The sequence below is a fragment of the Lepidochelys kempii genome, chromosome 2, assembly GCF_965140285.1.
Source record: "Lepidochelys kempii isolate rLepKem1 chromosome 2, rLepKem1.hap1, whole genome shotgun sequence".
Classification (NCBI taxonomy): domain Eukaryota; kingdom Metazoa; phylum Chordata; order Testudines; family Cheloniidae; genus Lepidochelys; species Lepidochelys kempii.
Window position 1 is genome coordinate 128,718,936 of NC_136381.1, and position 19,523 is coordinate 128,738,458.

A 19,523-nucleotide genomic window follows, 5' to 3' on the forward strand; every position below is an offset into this window, starting at 1 on the left:
AACATGGTGATTTTGTCCTCTTTTGGTTTGGGGAGTGTTACAACCTGAACTCAATAGCAATGGATTAGTGGGGAGTAGATGAGACAGTTGAAGGCTTATGATAAATGCTGTCTGTGACATGGATATAACCACTACATGTAATCTATAGATACATTTAGTACACCATAACCAAAATATAAATCCACTGAAGTTATATAAAGGACACAGACTTGTAATCATTGGAGGTTTACTTAATCTATACACATTCAAAACCAAATAGCATTGATCTGTTCTCATCATTAAGCCCCTTATCTGGAAATAAATGAATTAATGTATGCTCTGTAGAGGTAAGCCATAAGTGGGAAATGGTAGAGTCTCAACTCGGAAGATAGTTTGGAGGTAGGTAAATGCCTACAGAACCCATAAGACTGTCAGCTGTCCTCGACGTGCAGAAGATTTCACTTTATATAATCTTAATTCACCTAGTCAGCTTCAGTTTAAGGTCACAGAATCTTAGACTCAGAAGAAAAGAAAAATCTTTCTAGGCTTAGTAAGCCTCCACAGCCTCCTGCACCCCAAAACATGACCACTGAAAAAAGTTCCTCTGGCTGATGTACAAGCAATGGAGAGTCTGTAACAATTGGTGAAGGGGGAGGAACAGAGAATAACATAACAGGATCTAACATCAAATTATTTGGGGTTGTGGGTCAAAGGCAGTGTATAAGAGAGGCTAAATCTAATGCCTGATTTTTTGAGGGGGGTTGGGGAAAGGGCAATGAGAGCAGAGGAAGCGTGAGCATAGGGACTGTGTTCTTAGTCTTCTGTCTTTGCTCCTTTGTATAGCTGAATGAGGCTGATGACTCCAAGTGGATAGCCACTTTGGGTTTCTTTTTGCTCATTTGTCATTTTTTTTCCTGACTGTTGCCAGGAAATGCTTTTAGGATTTTATCTTTTGTTGGGGAAGTGGGACATGACATGAGCACTCATCTGTAGTCTGTTTGGTTTGTGTTAGAATTATGAAATCAGCCAGCATAAAAAGATATGAAACCAGGATGACATCAGATGGGAAGAGCTGTAAAGGAACATTCTAGAATGAATACAATGGAATGTTCTTCACTTCTCTCAGCCTTCTAGCTCAAACCAAGTGTAATATTTTAATAGAGGATATATCTTGGGGACTAGATCCTGTCTATGCAGATTTCAGAGTATCAGCCCTATTAGTCTGGATCCACAAAAACAAGAGTACTTGTGACACCTTAGAGACTAACAAATTCATTAGAGCAAAAGCTTTCGTGGGCTACAGCCCACTTCATTGGATGCATAGAATGGAACATATAGTAAGAAGATATATAACACACACACGGATAAGTCAGAAGTTGCCATACAAATTGTGAGAGGATAATTAGTTAAGATGAGCTATTATGCAGAGGATAGGCTCTAAGAAAATATATCTTATCATTTCTAATGATATTCCACACTTTTTGTAGATGGGTTACACTCATTAACTTCAATGGGAAGTCAACTGGCAGTACAGATAATGCTTATCTATCAGAGATTGACAATGCTGATCAAAGAGGAAACATTTGCCCCAAATCTTGTTTTTGTATTTTTGTCCTGTATTAGTAGAAAGAGCAGCAGCCCTCCTGGCAGCTCTGACTTGCAGGGAGGCTATTTGCACAGCATTTAATGCTACTGTTTACACTACAGATTAATAACAGCATGGTAAGACTCTGTACTACTTGACACATATACAGTATCTGGAGTACATTAACATGTCTAAACTGTTTAGGAATACAGAATTGCATTTTGATCTTCTGAATGCCCATGTTAATCACTCTTCCAATCACATTTCAGCTTGAGATACTGAGGAATACAATGCATTGGACAAAAGCGTGTTGAGCAGAAGAGAGAGGCAAAGCGGCTTTTTGGTCAAGTTTAAACACCAGTAGAAAAAAGCCTGATCTCAGATGTTAAGGAAGTGCACTTTCCAAAATAACATAGTGAACCAAAAACTCTGATAAAAAGTGTTTGTGTCTATTATATATAATATGCATTTTATTGTTATATATATTACTCATGTGTAATATATAATTATTTTTAACTGATATAGATAACACTGCCAGAATTTTGACTCGAAGAAATGGCTTCAGTAGACATGAAATAAACACCTATTTCCTGCCAGTGGTGATCTCGGACAATGACTACCCAATCCAGAGTAGCACCGGCACGCTGACAATTCGAGTGTGCACCTGCGACAACCGGGGGAACATGCAGTCCTGTAATGCCGAGGCCTTGCTCCTTCCTGCTGGCCTGAGCACTGGTGCTCTAATTGCCATTCTCCTCTGCATCATTATACTTCTAGGTAAGTAATAGAAAAATGCATCTTTTCCCAAATTAACTAATACTTCAGAGATATAGAGGCCTGAGCAGTTGCAAGCTACATAGTTTTGAAATATTAGTGTTTTGTGATATAAGATTCAAATTTACTGTAAAACAGTGGAAACGGTTTATTCTCTGGTGAACTTAGATGTAGTAAAACATTGTTTCTAGGTGACTAAGAATGAAAAACTCAGGTTGTTAAATTGTTCCAACAAATTTCAGTATGCAAATGGCAGTACCTATATACTTACAGTGAAGTTGTTCCCTAAAAAAATGGCTAAGAGGGTTGAACTACATAGCAAAGTCAAATCAATGAACTGGGACTTCGGTTTTTGGCATTTACTGGCAGAGAATTGTAAAATGTACTTTTAATCAGATAAATGATTTGAGATACTTTTACCCCTTCATCCATGTGAAATCATTATCTATAACACTTTCTAATAGGAAATGTACTAGAAATGGTTGTGAGAGCCAAGCAAACCGATCAATATTTCTCATCTTAAGTTTACGTAGTGATTCATCCTTCTTAGGGGAGCAGTGTTCATTTCTCTATAAACTGGTGGAGTTTGCCCCCTGAAACCAGTAGATCTTGTGAGAACTAAATGGAGGCCAGGACACTCCTCAAATGCTTTGGGATGAAGTAAAGATAACAACTTCAGTGTGTGTTCCATGAGAAGACACACGAAAAGCCTGGCCCATGACCAATGTTATTTTATGTAAACTTTATTTACTTTGCGATAGAATGCCTCAAAATCCTTAATATGCTTTTTACGATAACATTTCAAATATATCTCTGGTTTGTTGTATTGTTAATAGATGTTCTCTCATGCACATGGAAAAAAAAAAAGCTCAGGGAATATTAAGTAAAGGGCCAAATGTTGCCCTTAACACTGTTAAATCCAGAGTAACTTTCACTGATTCAGTTCAGTGCAATAGGCTAGAGCCTGATCCCCTGCTATCATGCCATACATGGAATTTGTTTGTACAGACTCTTAGTCCTCAAATAAGAAAATTACATGTAATATTATCTTCTATCATGCATTTCATAAGTCTTTCCCTTTCTTATACAGTGAGCCTTAGTGCAATTGAGCCTTTACTGGGCCATAGGAAAAACCTGATTTAATGTGTCTTTAACATTGAGTCACACCATAATTTTGTGTCTTATGAACGGAACAGTAAATTATTCTTTGTAGTGATAGCGCAGTGTTTTAGGAAACCTAAATGTCATAAAACTTCACATTTAAAATTTAGGTCTCCTGTGGAATATAGGGGAGCGAACAAATTTTGGAAAAATTGTAAAGGCTCTTGATAGTACTAAAAACCTTAGTCTGCAAGTAGAAATACCTTACGGTAGTTTGATTTGTCAGGGGTAATTATGTTACAAATGGAAAAAAAGTTCAGCTGATGCCGTAGTAATAATAAAGGACAGGTATTTTTAGGAACATATAAGATCACCACAGGGGTTTGTCTTAGCAAAATTGCCCAATATAATGTTGAAATATTTTTTCAGAAGCCAATTTGGTGAAATGATGTAACTAGCTGTGGAGGAGGAGGGAATTGTCTATTATTTTAAATTAATATCATATGCACCTCAGTTTATCTACTTGATATTATCCTGCCTGACTATATGGAATTAAATCAAACAAGGCTGTTAAGGGGAAAACAAAACAATGACAAAGTTAAGTTACCACCAGAAAGAATACCAAGGTCCTTACGAACGAGTAGCGGAAGCTATTCATTGGGAAATCTGTCTGGTTCCAATTAGACTAAAAGGTTAAGAGAAAACTGCAGGAGGACATTCTCTCTCTCGGAGATGGAGGCAGCTGGGCTAAGTAGAAACTGCCAAGGAAAGAGTAAAGTTTAGGTGACAAGATGTATACACACACACTTGTTTAAACCCTTCTCCTTGATAGTTATGTATTTTTCATTGAATAAGCAATACTTTTTCTTAGGGCTCTCAAGCGATGAACAAAATTAATTGCCATTAATTGCACTATTAAAGAATAGTAGAATACAAGTTATTTAAATATTTTTGGATGTTTTCTACATTTTCAAATATATTGATTTCAATTACCACACAGAATACAAAGTGTACAGTGCTCACTTTATAGTACTATTTTTTTACAAATATTTACACAAGTAAAAAAACAAAAGAAATTGTTTTTTTTCAATTGACCTAAGAAAGAGATTGCACAACATTTGTATCATGAAAGTTGAACTTAAAAATATAGAATTATGTAAAAAAAACCCTGCACTCAACAATAAAACAATGTAAAATTCTAGAACCTACAAGTCCACTCAGTCCTATTTGTTCAGCCAATCTCTCAGGCAAACAAGTTTGTTTTTACATTTTCAGGAGATAATGCTGCCTGCTTCTTGTTTACAATGTTACCTGAAAGAGACAACAGGTGATTGCATGGAACTGTTGTAGCCGGCGTCACAAGATATGTACGTGCCAGATGTGCTAAAGATTCATGTGTCCCTTCATGCTTCAACTACCATTCCAGAGGACATATGTCCATGCTGAGGTTCTGCTAGATAACTATCCAAAGCAGTGCGAACCAATGCAAATTCATTTTCATCATCTGAGTCAGATGCCACCAGCAGACGGCTGATTTTCTTTTTTCGTGATTCTATTCTGGAGTTTCCACATCAGTGTGTTACTTTTATAAGGCTTCTGAAAGCATGCTCCACACCTCATCCCTCTCAGATTTTGGAAGGCACTTCAGATTCTTAAACCTTGGATTGAGTGCTGTAGCTATTTTTAGAAATCTCACATTGGTACCTTCTCTGCATTTTTGCAAATCTGCAATGAATGTGTTCTTAAAACGAACAACCTGCTGGGTCATCATCTGAGACTTCAGTCACAAATTGAATTAACACATTTTTTTTAAATGAGTATCATCAGCATGGAAGCATGTCCTCTGAAATGGTAGCCAAAGCAGGAAGGTGCATACGAATGTGTAGCATATCTGGCACATAAATACCTTGCAATCCGGGCTATAAAAGTGCCATGCCAACACCTGTTCTCACTTTCAGGTGACATTGTAAATAAGAAGCAGGCAGCATTATGTCCTGTAAACATAAACAAACTTGTTTGCCTTAGCGATTGGCTGAACAAGAAGTAGGAATGAGTGGACTTGTACGCTCTAAAGTTTTACATTGTTTTGGTTATTTTTTGTTATATAACTACACTCAAAAAATCTTTATCATGAAAGTGCAACTTACAAATGAAGAGATTGCACTACAGTACTTGCATGAGGTGAATTGAAAAATACTATTTCTTTATCATTTTTACAGTGCAAATATTTGAAATAAAAATAATTTAAAGTGAGCATTGTACTGTTGTATTGTGTGTTGTAATTGAAATAAATATATTTGAAAATGTAGAGAAACATCCAAAAATATTTAATACATTTCAATTGGTAATCTATTGTTTAAAAGTGCAATTAATCATGGTTAATTTGAGTTAATCGCATAAGTTAACTGCAGTTAATTGACAGCCCTACTTTTTGTTTGAAGATGATTTTTTGAGTCACTTTAATAAGCTGCTAGTGACATGCCTCCTAAATGGAAATTTCTTAGAGGTGCCAAACACAGTTGGGCCTGTAGTGTTAAAACATTTGGAAAGAGGGGTGCTGCCACTTGAGGAGTGCATTTGAGAGGGGCTGCAAAGATGGGATTAGGAGTGACCCAGTCAAAGAGGGGCAAGCCGTGAAGTTAGTCACTCTGGGAAAAGTGCCCGTGGACAGACTGGAGGATGTGACTCATCCCTGAATATATGAATAGCCATTTCTTCTCTGAAAAAGAAAGGGTTCATTAGATAGTTCTTATGTGTGTTAATGTTTAGATTTCTTTTTTGCAGGGAGATAAACAACATTTCCAGGTTCATCCTATTTCTAATTATATGTAGGAATATGAATGGCCTCTCAACTGATCTGCATTAGGCAGAACACTGAATTTCAGCAGTGGTCTTCATAGAATCATAGAAGATTATGGCTGAAAGAGACCTCCAGAGGTTATCTAGTCCAACCCCAACTAAATCATCCCAGCCAGGGCTCTCTCAACCCAGGCCTTAAAAACCTTTAAAGATAGAAAGTCCACCACCTCCCTAGGTAACCCATTCCAGTTCTTCATCACCCTCCTAGTGAAGTAGTTTTTCCTAATATTCAATCTAGACCTCCCCCACTGCAACTTGAGACCATTGCTTCTTGTTTTGTCATCTGCCACCATTTTGAACAGCCTAGCTCCATCCTCTTTGGAACCCAAGTCACTCTTCTCTTCTGCAGACTAAATAAGCCCAGTTCCCTCAGCCTCTCCTCATAACTCATGTGCCCCAGTCCCCTACTCATTTTTGTTGCCCTCCACTGGACTCTCTCCAATTTGTCCACATCCTTTCTGTAGTGGGGGGCCCAAAACTGGACGCAGTACTCCAGATGTGGCCTCACCAGTGCCGAATAGCGGGGAATAGTCACTTCCCTCCATCTGCTGGCAATGCTCCTACTTGTATAGCCTAATATGCCATTAACCTTCTTGGCAACAAGGGAACACTGTTGACTCATACCCAGCTTCTCATCCACTGTAATCCCCAGGTCCTTTTCTGCAGAACTGCAGCTTAGCCAGTTGGTCCCCAGCCTGCAGCAGTGCATGGGATTCCTCTGTCCTAAGTGCAGGACTCTGCACTTATCCTTGTTGAACTTCATCAGATTTCTTTTGGCCCAATCCTCCAATTTGTCTAGGTCACTTTGGACCCTATCCCTACCCTCAAGCATATCTACCTCTCCCCTGCAGCTCAATGTCAGCCGCAAACTTGCTGAGGGTACTATCCATCCCATCATCCAGATCATTAATGAAGATGTTGAACAAAATTGGCCCCAGGGCAGACCCCTGGAGCACTCTGCTTGATACCAGCTGCCAACTAGAGATCAAGCCATTGATCACTACCTCTTGAGCCCAATAATCTAGCCAGCTTTCTATCCACCTTATAGTCCATTTATCCAATCCATACTTTTTGTAACTTGCTGGCAAGAATACTGTGGGAGATGATATCAAAATCTTTGCTAAAGTCAAGATATAATCACGTCCACCGCTTTCCCCATATTCACAGAGCCAGTTAACTCATCATAGAAGGCAGTCAGGTTGGTCAGGCATGACTTGCCCTCGGTGAATCCATGTTGACTGTTCCTGATCACCTTCCTCTCCTCCAAGTGCTTCAAAATGGATTCCTTGAGGACCTTCTCCAGGATTTTTCCAGGGACTGAGGTGAGGAAGACCGGTCTGTAGTTCCCCAGATTCTCTTTCTTCCCTTTTTAAAGAAGGGCATTATATTTGCCTTTTTCCAGTCGTCCAGGACCTCCCCCGATCACCATGAGTTTTCAAAGATAATGGCTCTGCAATCACATCAGCCAACTCCCTCAGCACCTCTGGATGCATGAGATCTGTACTTGTGCATGTCCAGCTTTTCTAAATAGTCCTTAACCTGTTCTTTCACCACTGAGGGCTGCTCACCTCCTCCCCAACCTGTGCTGCCCAGTGCAGCAGTCTGGGAGCTGACCTTGTCAAGTTTCAAGTTTCACTGCTCTGCATGTGTTTTCATTATGAGTTCTAACTCCTCCCCATATGGATATCTAGTCAGGAGTCAGAAACTGATGTATGTTGTAACTCAGAAAAATAAAACTTTTTCCTCAATAAATCAGCTCCCTGAATTCATAGTCAGAGCTGCTTATTTAGACTAAAAGAAGTGTTTAGTCTTATTACTATTTAAGCACCTTCAGGTGTTTGAGAGAAGGACTTGGATTATATTCCTCCTTGTGCATTGCCAGCAAGAATGCACTGTCATGTTCCAATCGGTTACACTTCTGCAGACTCCCTGAAGTCACATTGGTTGCATAGGTCTATCTGAGGACACCATGGGCTGCAGTAATGGGTGTTCATATGTGAGGATAAAACAACACAGCTTAGGTTTGATAGGCACAGATGAGTTTCTAGGGCTAGCAGGGTTTTTTTGGTTATTGGTGGTGGTGGTTGTTTTTTAAAGCTCTTTATAAATAAAAAGATGCTTTATTTGAAACTACTGTCATGGAAGATGGCAAGCTCGCAATCACATGATGTCATTTTAGAGTCACTTTTCAGAGAAGAGCCTCTCATTTATAAAAAGAAAAGGAGTACTTGTGGCACCTTAGAGACTAACAAATGTATTTGAGCATAAGCTTTCGTGAGCTATAGCATAGCTATAGCATAGCGTAGCTCACAAAAGCTTATGCTCAAATAAATTGGTTAGTCTCTAAGGTGCCACAAGTACTCCTTTTTTTGGATACAGACTAACATGGCTGCTACTCTGAAACCTCTCATTTATAAGTAATGGAAGCCACCTACGCTCAGGTCTTAGGGTGGGTAACCTGACTTTGCAGGGTCATTACCAATCTGGTGGTGAGGAGAGAAAAGTAGATTAGTTTACTTGTAGTGTGTGGGTTGCAGTCCAGGACCTATGAAAAGAGCAGCTGTCGCAGGTTGTTCACTAAATTTAGATCCAGATGGATCGGTGCATTAGCATAGCTTTAAATGTACAGACTTGTTTTAAGATTCAAGTTGGTGTCTAGGCCCAGCACTACCTGCTAATTATTGCTGAAATGGGGCAGGAGGGAAGGAACTAGTCCGGTCCCACCAAGGCAGGAAGAAGATTGATGTTAGTCTGTATGATAATCAAGGAAATAATTTTAAATACTTAATTCTTTACTTAATATTTTAATAAGACTTTATATTATGTTGCTAGGATTGTTCTGTATTTTTTGGTATCATTTTCATTTGAAATGTGTAATTTTGTGTGGCACAACACAAAAGCTTAGAGTTTAGTGTCAGAAATACTGTTACTTGCAGCACCAATCCTGATCCTGAGAGAAATTAATGTAGTCCTGTGATTAACTTTGAAATAAGGTCATATCAGTAAACAAACATGCTTACTGATATGACCTTATTTCATAGTTGACACAAAGAAACCATTAATGAATTGTAGTTTGGGGTTCTCTGCAGTATGACCATGCAAATTGCATATGTGCATGGTGTCTGGAGTGTCTCACAACTGAGAGTGCCTATCTCAGGGTAGACACTCCAAGCTGGTGGTGTGTTCTATAATTAGACTTCACCAAACCATTAAAAAAGGTGAACTCCTAGATCACAGCAGGTTGCTCCCTGTCCTGAGAGACCAGTCACTTACCCCAGGTCAATTGGTACTCTAGATCTTTCACCAAAGATAACACTGGTAGCCAATTCTATAGTAAACTAATCAAAGGAAAAGAGAGTTATTAAAACCTTAGAGCAGGTAAAATATATGTATACATGAGTCACAATTTGTAATTCCAAATGGTGGCAGTGGTGAAAGAAACTGCAAGTTTCCCAAAAGTCTTTTCAGGGTACCCAGATTACCTCTGGGGATCTCCACTTTGCATCTGGCATACTTACCCGTAAGAATTCAAACAGTCCAGAGATGAAGGATCTTTCCTTAAATCCATACTTATAGCTTCTTCTCATAGAAAACAAGCTGACAGGGTCACTACCTACTTGGGATTTTTCTTTGATGATGGAGAGTGAGGAATGCATTTTGAGTCTTTGTTCACTGATTACAACACACAATGACCACTTGCTTTGAAATTAGCACTTTTCTGTTAAAGTTCTTCATATGCATTCCACAAGGCTTCTTCCTTGTTTGACGGGTTATTTAGTTACAGGGGTATACACAATGTAAAATGTTTGCTAGTATTATAATGGGATTACATTATAATGGGATACAGAAAAGTGAAAACAATGCCGGTAACATCCCACTTGTTTTCATGCAGTTTCAACACCAAATACACTCTTATGCAACCACTTTGATCTATACAAATACACAACCGAATTGACCTGGGGCTTTGACATGAGCTGGCACCTGGTCTGCCACCATCACACGTGGGATCAAATCTACTAGTTTTATTCAAGTGGCAGTCATATTGGGATTACAACTGTAATTTCTCAGCACACATCACAGAAGGTGCTTATCCTTTAGAATTAGGATTCTAATCTTTAGTTGGGAAACTGCATTGTTATCCCAGCGGGTAAATTTCCCCATTTAAAAGTCTGTTTTCTACAAGGCATTTTGAAATAAACAATTTCCAGAGGTTCAGTTTTTGAAAACAAAAATAATTGAATATTGTTAGATTTCTTTCTCCATTTTTTCCCTCCCTTGAAAAGGAGGTGGGAAACCCATAAACTTTCTGATGGTATTAAAGTTAATATCAGAAAGGGTATATGTGTGTAGCTCTTTTATGCTCTTTCAGTTCATGAAAGCATTGAAGTATAAAATGAAAGAAAGTGTTATTTTCATAGTACTTTGAATTTGAAAGTGTTTTTCCAACTGGAAATATTTAGAGAATGTTTCCACCAGCCTGTTTTTCCAGTGAAAAAGAGGGAGGGAAAAACCCTGAAAATACCCAAATCAAAATGGAATAAATATATTTTGTTTTCTAAAAACAAACAAACAAACAAAATTTATTTTGAAATGCTGATTCAAAACAACTTATTTTTTTCCAATCATAAAATTAAACGTTTCCATCAAAAATACATGTTTCCGGGGTGGGGGGGGGCGGAGTGTTAGAGGAAGAGACACTTTCTGATTGGGGGGGAAAAAAAAGTAATTGAACTAGCTTTACTTATTAGGTGGCTCAGTATTTCATACACGCAAGCCTGTAGTCAACTAAAGTATGAATACTGGTGTTTGGGTCAAGAGGTTTCATCAAATTTCCTAGTCGCTAGAAAATCCCGTTTACGAGTTGACTGCAGTCATATTGCTTGTAGCCATTAAAATTGGTTGATTCACAAATACCTTGGTGACTAAGAGTCTGAGCAAAAGCTCACTGAGATTAATAGTTTTCATATTAGATGATAGAATTAATTGGTTTCAATGGGCTTTGGATTAGGCCCTAAAAGTTCGTCTCACTATGAGTTTTTCTTCTATGTAAAAATGTTGACATTTCCTGAAAGTTTAATAATAAATTTAACATGAATAGATTTGTGTAAAAAAAATAGATTTGTCCTTTGTTAGTTATTAAGTTCAAAAACTGAGGTAACGTATAATTTAAATGACCAAACAACACTAATTTATAATGAACAGTTGGCAAACCAATTACACTATAGTCTGAATATTATTCATGTATGCTATTTTGTGAATACCTGCCAAATACACTCATAAAAAAATCAAGCTCAGTTCATACATTATTGGGAAACCAAAAATGGGCTGAATGCCTATTATTCATAACAATTATCAAGGCACGCTAAAAAGTAGTCAGTATCTTTGGACACAAAGTGAAATTAATTCTAAATTAAAAGATTATAGCTTAATTGAAACAATTATACAGCATATATAGTATGTGTTCAAGTGAGTGTGTTTTCATAAGGGAGATAGAAACAAGGTAATTTAAATTCCAGTTTCATTAGGAGTTCCTCTTTTTTATACTAAAAGAATATATGTTCACTACAAACAATAAAAAGTGACATCTTTCTTCTCTCTAACTGCAACCAGCCATAAAACAGCACCACACTATTTCTCACACAAAATCACCATTGCAACAGAGACCTCAATCAGCAATACCTTGATGATATATTCTCTTCAAGTAAATTCCTGTGCACTAGTTCACAAATGTTTAACTTTAAATAAAGTGGTCAGAAACAAGCTGTTTGGAGTGGAAGGATACCAAGATTGAATTTTATAATTTTCAAAATAATATTTAATTAACTGCAACTCAAGCACCGTTTGAGCAGTCTGCTTGAAACCTGCAAAAGTATTCTCCCTCATCATCAAAGTAGACCTGGCCATTTGCAGACCAAACCAATGTCCCTATTCAAAGATACAGAAAAGATCTTATTCTGAGTGCATCCTGTCTTCTTAAGCACAAGAGAGGTTTTACACAATACATGGTAAGGTGATGAAAAACCAGGATGGAGCTGTTTCAGGGACTCTTAAGCTTAGTTGGTAAAATTAAAATAAAGTAAAGCTATTGTTTCTGCTGGGCTTGCCATTGAGAAATTGTTAAACGGAGATCTTTAGTTTATCAATCTGCTCTTCTGTTTTTTTGTGTTTTTTTAAGTTATAGTGGTACTATTTGCTGCTCTGAAGAGGCAGCGAAAGAAAGAGCCTCTGATCCTGTCTAAAGAGGACATCAGAGACAACATTGTGAGTTATAATGATGAAGGTGGTGGAGAGGAAGACACTCAAGCCTTTGATATTGGCACACTGAGAAATCCTGCAGCTATTGAAGATAAGAAGCTTCGACGAGATATTATTCCTGAAACATTATTTATACCACGCAGGACTCCTTCAGCACCAGATAATACAGATGTCCGAGATTTCATTAACCAAAGGCTAAAGGAGCATGATACTGATCCCTCCGCACCACCATATGATTCACTTGCAACCTATGCCTACGAAGGAAATGATTCTGTAGCTGAATCCTTGAGTTCCTTAGAGTCAGGTACTACTGAAGGAGACCAAAACTATGATTACCTCAGAGAATGGGGCCCTCGATTTAATAAGCTAGCTGAGATGTATGGTGGAGGAGAAAGTGACAAAGACACTTCTTAACCTCCGATAGGGTCAATTTGAGAGGAAGTAACTTGACAGACACCTTCTCCACTCAACAATATTTAACATTCAGGAAAATTTTCCTGCCACTCAGCACAATGGTTTTCTTTTTAATTTGTTCATGGTCATTCATTCTTTCTAGTAGGATGTCACAGAATATATACAGCATTTTATTTAATCACCTTCCAAGAGCCAAAGCTATGGAAATTCAGTGTTGTCCATTTTAGTAAGTACAAGTACTTTCAGAAGCTTGAACAGGGCGATATTCCCTTAAGCAACCTCATGTACAAGCCGCTTTTGTTAGGTACATGTACTACCCTTGCAAGTGCAGCTTTTAAGAAGGCAAAGAAAAAAAAGTATGTCCAGTTCTGTACATTAACATTTAAAAAAAATGTACACGTGGTGTTAATAAGTGTGATATGCAGCTGGTTTAAAACAGTTTGTGCAACTTCATTTCATCAAATTCTATCTGCCAATGTTTTATATTTATATTTTTGTATTTATTTTTAAGAAATAAACCAGTTTTTACAACTATGTTGCCTGTTCTGGGAGATGAATTGTGAGTCCCTCCCCTCCAAGATAGCTATCTATACACTCAGGCTGAAGGACAGAATACAATTACTCCTGTAACAGTGCTTACTCCAGCCACTTTTATGCTGTCTATATTTAATCAAGCATTTCCCACCAAAATTTAGAAGTGAATGTGTTCAGAGAGAGAAGATTGGGGGGGGTCCATTCATTTGAAGAGGAAAAAAAAAAAAAAAAACACCAATCTTTCAACTGTGACCAAAAAGGTGGGAAGCAGCACCACTAGGAAATCAAGTTCTATTTCAAGAATACGACGAGTTTAAGTCATGTGATTAAAAATTTGCAATATTAGACTTGAAATCAGTAGGACTACGCAAATGCATGAGGACTACTTGGGGCTTCAATACCTCTAGTATAGCTTCTCTTTGCTGGTCCAGAGTCCTATTAAAGCCACTGAGGTTAATTTAACTGTAACAGTTAATGTGGAAAAAAAATAGTTAAAGTTACTTTTTTTTTTGTTAAGGCACCTTAACTGATTACAAAGCTATAGTTTATTAGATTGTCTAATTTAAAGGTGAATTTCCTCTTCAAAAGGATTACAAACTGAAAATATCTGTCCACAGAACACCCCAGTTTTTACTAACATGCCTCATTGAGTATCTAATATCTTCCAGAGATCAAATTAAAAAAATGTAACAAACTCAAGATTTATCATCTAGTAACAGGATCTAATGATTACAGAACAAAGCATATATTCAATTGAACTTGGTTCTCTGACTCTCCCTCAAACTTTAGATTATACAAAATTTGTTTGTGGAAAAATCAAAGATTATTTGACAATGAAATATTTTCCAGAGCCTTTAAAGTGGAAAAAATCATACATATGTTTGGTGGAATGAAGATTTGTGTAGTGTAACTTTTTCCAATTTTCTTACTGGCATAAATTCAACAACTATTTTAACAATATTAGCTTTTGGAGAGATGTAATATGACATTCTTATTACAGCACAAATCTCTTCCTTAATGGAGTGCTTAAAACCAGTGCAGCTGAGAAAATAAAAGGTAGGCAGTCATGATTGTTCCTTCAGCATAGAAAGGTCAAACTTTTAATGAGTTAAATCTTTGAATTGTAAAAAAACATGCAGATTGATTCCACCCTTGATTCCCTTTATTTAAATTGATTTTAGCTCATGAAGAATTCAGAGTGATATATAGCATTTTCCATTTTATCTGATACAAAATATGTCAAAAATCATCAGTTCAAAGCTATTTCACAACTATTTAGATCATTTAAACAGCTACCCTTTTCCATGGTTATTTTGACACAACACACAAAAGTTGATCTGCCTTCTAGTTTTATAACAAAAGTCTATTCAGTTACAGTGATGTAAAAAATTATTGACTTTAATGATGTTACTGTAGTTTCAATGGTGTAACTGAAAGAAGAATTTTGCTATTAGTCTCCCATCCCATTTTTGGTTTATAAATGCTAAGTGAATCTGACTTACCAATAGGTCATCTGCAGAACTGAGTAAATTCCAAATGCAGAAGATTAAAGTTTCTTTGACAAAACTTTTATTTTCACATCCAGATTTCCCAAATTTCCCAGTATTAGAAACAACAACAACATTAATTTAATTACAAGTGGACACACTACCCAAAGATCAAGTTCCAATACTGTCCTCCATTTACAGAAGAATTGATATTAGTAAGTCTCCATTTAATGTAAAGAGGAATTGCATGTGCAACACACAGAAGAAGTGAGGATGTATGTGTATATTGTATATACGAGACTGCATAGAAGAAATATATAACTGCACATTTGGATCAAAGTCAAACCTATGCTAGTATAAATCCAGTCAATGCTTCTGTATATTGCTCATTCAAAAAGAGTTCCAGCATTTTTAGCAAGCAGGAAAAATTATTCTTTAAACACGTGCAATATTTTGATTTACATTATAATATTTATGAAAATTAACAGAGGAAATGTTTCTTCATCACTGCAAAGACATTGAGAACTCTTTCCCTGATGAAAAACGCAGCAAAATTCTTGAGTACTAAAATTTGAGAGGGGAGTGAAACTAAAAATATAGCTGTTACCTGTTTGGGACCATGTTAGCTGCAATCTTTCTGTTAGTAGCCTTAGAAAATAGTTATTAAAATAAAGAAGTATACCTAACCAAAATACACACAGAAGTGTGCAGGGAACCAATAATCTGGATCCATGATTACATGTCAAATAGACTCAGTCAAATTTGTCAAAATTCATATAGCAGAATGTAAGACAGAGCCCAGATTTAATAAAAATACATTTTGTTGTTGAGGCAGTTGTCTGTGTGCTCGTATGACATAAATGATCATAGAGGAAACCAGTCCCAACACAGCAAAAATACTTACAAATTGTAGTGAAGATGGAACTTCAAAAGGTTTACAGCTTAGTTCAGCTAAGTATCCAAGAATTCAATCAACCTACGGCCCCCAACCACTAAGCTTCTGTCCCCAACCTAATCTCCCACCAACCCCTATCACAGGAAATAGGGTGTTTGTAAAATAAGATCTTCTCATGGACCTACCTCCTTTCCTCAGTGTTTACAGAATGACAACACTGATTCATCGTGCCTATCTCATGGTGTCTTCAGGAGAAAGGGATGATAACAAGCCAGGGGAAGGGAATAAAATGCACATAAAATACCCAAATGAGTGCGCTTCACTGCACAGTTCCACCTACATCCATCAATTTTTTCCCAATCTAGCCATTACCAGCTCCATGCAGATATCAATCCATCCACCCACCTACTACAAAGTGAATCAGCATCTTGCCAGTCAATTCATTTCTATATCCCCCTATAAGCTAATTCCGCACTCTGCCACTTCGAGCGCAGAAGTTGGAGGCCCACAAGGATTCTAAAAATTAATACTGACCACTCCAGAATTGTATTAACTCTCAAGGTTACAGCTTTTCTCTGACCATGAATTGGTAGATGCTGCCACCACCCAAGTGTGGAACCCCTCTTATAGCCCAGGAAGGCGCACTAGAGAATTCCTTCCTGTGGGGTACCCTCAAGCCCTTTCACCCCCCCCCCCACTGGGGAAGAGCAAAAAAAAAAATAAGGAAATCAGCTGTTGCCACCAGCTAATTAAAGCACATGTGCACAAATCTCTTAAGACACAAAGATCCAAATCTGTTCCTAAAAAAGGTAAAATTTATTAATAGAAAAAAAGAAACTACAACTGGGATCTCAGGCTATTTATAGATTTTAAAAGAGCAACTACATGGATTAAACACCAAGAATAGCTTTCTTCAGGTCCAGCTTAAAGGTTACAAGCAAAACAAAAGCACCTGGGGTTCGCACAGAGGAATCCAAAAGCCATAATGAAATAAAAGGGATAAACCTAATCGTATCTTCCTAGACGTTTCCTGATCTACTTACATATCTGGGGTTTTAAATGAGTAGTTTCTAGGTATGATACTGATGATTTTTTCATACCTGGCCCAAGCTTCTTACAGCATAGCTGCTGCCCTGTCCGCCTCTCCCTGGGAGAACGACAGACAGACAAAAGGGGAGTCTTTTTTCAATTTTAAAAAGTTCTAGCCTTCCCATTGACTCTTTTGGTCAGGTGCCCACTCATTTCCTTTTACCTATGCATAGCAGTGAGACTTTTGAACCCTTTACACATAGAGCAATTAGAGAACAGCTACTAAGAGAGATTTTATAGCTATTGGCTGGCTGGGTGTCCATAAAAGGGAGCTACCTCCCGCTGCCCCACCTTCATTTATCACATGCCCCCCAAATCAGAGACCGTGTTGGTCAGCGTGGTTCAGGTCGTGTCCACAATGGCTGGGATTTCTTCCTAGAGTTTTAGGAAAACAGTAAAAAAGATACATGCACCTCTAATTTTACTACTACTTATATGAAGAACTAAACAGTTTAAGGACTACAATGACTTGGAATACAGGGACATTTTTACCCCGCTGAGTCTGAGAAACCTTCCCAGGAGAGTGCATCAGCCACTTTGTTAGAGGCTCCTGAAATGTGTTGTATTTCAAAGTCTTAAAGAGGTAAACTCCACCAAAGAAGATTTTTGTTACTCTCTGACTGTGTGAAGCCACTTCAGTGCAGCATGATCAGTCTGCAGTTGGAAACGCTGTCCCCAAATGCATGGGCGTAGCTTCTCCAGAGCATACAGAATGGCATAACATTCTTTTTCTGAGACTGACCAATGGCTTTCCCTCTCAGAAAGATTTTTGCTGAGAAACACAACAGGATGGAATTGTTGATCTGGTTCTTCCTGCATTAAAACTGCTCCTATGCTATGCTTAGACGCATCTGTGGTTATGACAAAAGGCTGATCAAAGTCTGGGGCCCTTAGTACAGGGTCAGACATGAGGGCCGCCTTAAGCTGGTTAAAGGTTTTCTGACACTGCAGTCCACTGAACTGCATTTGGCTGTTTTTTCCTGGTTAGGTTGGTCATTGGGGTGGCAATTTGGCTGTAGTGTGGTACAAATCATCCGTAATACCCGGCCAAGCCCAAAAAGGATTGGACCTGCTTCTTTGACTTAGGGACAGACCAATTTTGGATAGCATTTACTTTAGCCTGTAGGGGGTTGATAGTTCCTTGACCCACCTGTTATCCAAGATACGTTACCCTGTTTAAGCCTATTTGACACTTTTTGGCCTTAACAGTTAATCCTGCCTCCCTTATGCACTGGAAGATAGCTTGGAGGTGTTCTGCCCGTGACTCTGAGAATATGGCCCCATCATCAAGGTAGGCAACTGCTAATTCCCCAACTCCATCCAGAAGGTTATCTATCAATCTCTGGACTGTGGAAGGTGCATTTCACAGTCCGAAAGGGAGCAAATTAAATTCATACAGCCCTACATGGGTGATGAAGACTGACCTTTCCTTGGCTGGGTCATCTAGCAGCACTTGCCAGTACCCTTTAGTTAAGTCTAAGGTGGAGATGAATTGGGCACATCCCAATTTCTCCAATAGCTCATCTCTAGGTGGCACTGATAGTTCTCTGGGCGAATTACAGCATTTAGCTTATGGTACTCCACGCAAAAGCAGATTTCCCCATCTGGCTAGGGAACCAGAACGACTGGAGAGGCCATGCACTCTCAGAGGGATGGATTACACCCATCTGTATTATGTCCTTGATCTCCCTTTTTATTGTGGTTTTGGCTTGAGAAGCCATCCGGTACTGTTGGGCTCTAATTGGGTGAGCATCACCTGTGTCAATGGAGCGGTACACTGAAAACATTGGCGTGAAGCTGGTGCACAGCTCCTGGATTTGCTGTCGCTGCTTACGCCCAAGGGTTATGGAAAGGCTCACCTCTTCTACACCATTGCTTTTCCCTTCACAGTAGACTCCTTCAGGCCACTCAACGACTTGTTTCTCTCCTGGGCTGTAAAGTGAAGAACCTTGATTTCTTGGGAATAAAAGGGGTTTTGAGAATTAACATGGTATACTTTAGGTTTTAGGGTAGGGTCTGGGAACACAATGAGGTAATTAACAGCTTCCAGGCACTCTCAGACCATAAATGGCTCCTCCCACAAAGCTTCCATCTTATTGGCCTGGACCGCTTTCAGGACCATGATTTGGTTACCTCCTCTGAGGGAACGCTCTCTGGCATGTTTATCATACCAGGCCTTTTGCTCTTGTTGAGCATCCTGTAGGTTTTGTCGAGCAAGGGCTAGAGAGTCTTTTAGGGTGTTTTGCAGGTTGGTTACAAAGTCCAAAATGTTAGTTCCTGGAGAAGATGTAACCCTCTCCCATAGCTGCTTCACCAACTGTAATGGCCCCTTAACTTTATGGCCATAAACAAGTTCAAAGGGTGAAAACCCCAAACTGGGATGTGGTACAGCCCTGTAGGCAAAGAGCAACTGTTGCAACACTAAGTCCCAATCACTGAAGTGCTTATTCATGAATTTACATATCATGGCCCCCAAAGTTCCATGAAACTTCTCCACTATGCCATTCGTTTGATGGTGGTAAGGGGTGGCAACCAAGTGGTTCATCCCATG

The 19,523-nt window shown here is 38.5% G+C and overlaps 1 protein-coding gene across 3 annotated transcripts in view; it reads left to right on the forward strand.

Moving 5' to 3' along the window:
- CDH10 (cadherin 10) overlaps nt 1-13,436 on the forward strand; it is a 146,391-nt gene extending 132,955 nt beyond the window's left edge. For 2 of the 3 annotated variants that reach the window (XM_073332273.2, XM_073332274.2), the window contains exons 11-12: nt 2,090-2,341; nt 12,474-13,436. In XM_073332273.2, the coding sequence (XP_073188374.1) occupies nt 2,090-2,341; nt 12,474-12,967 (746 nt within the window). In that variant the 3' untranslated portion in view covers nt 12,968-13,436. Of the gene's footprint in view, nt 1-2,089; nt 2,342-7,465; nt 7,719-12,473 lie in introns of those variants that run through there. The other variant, XM_073332276.2, reaches the window with a different exon arrangement.
- Nucleotides 13,437-19,523: the final 6,087 nt, after the last annotated feature.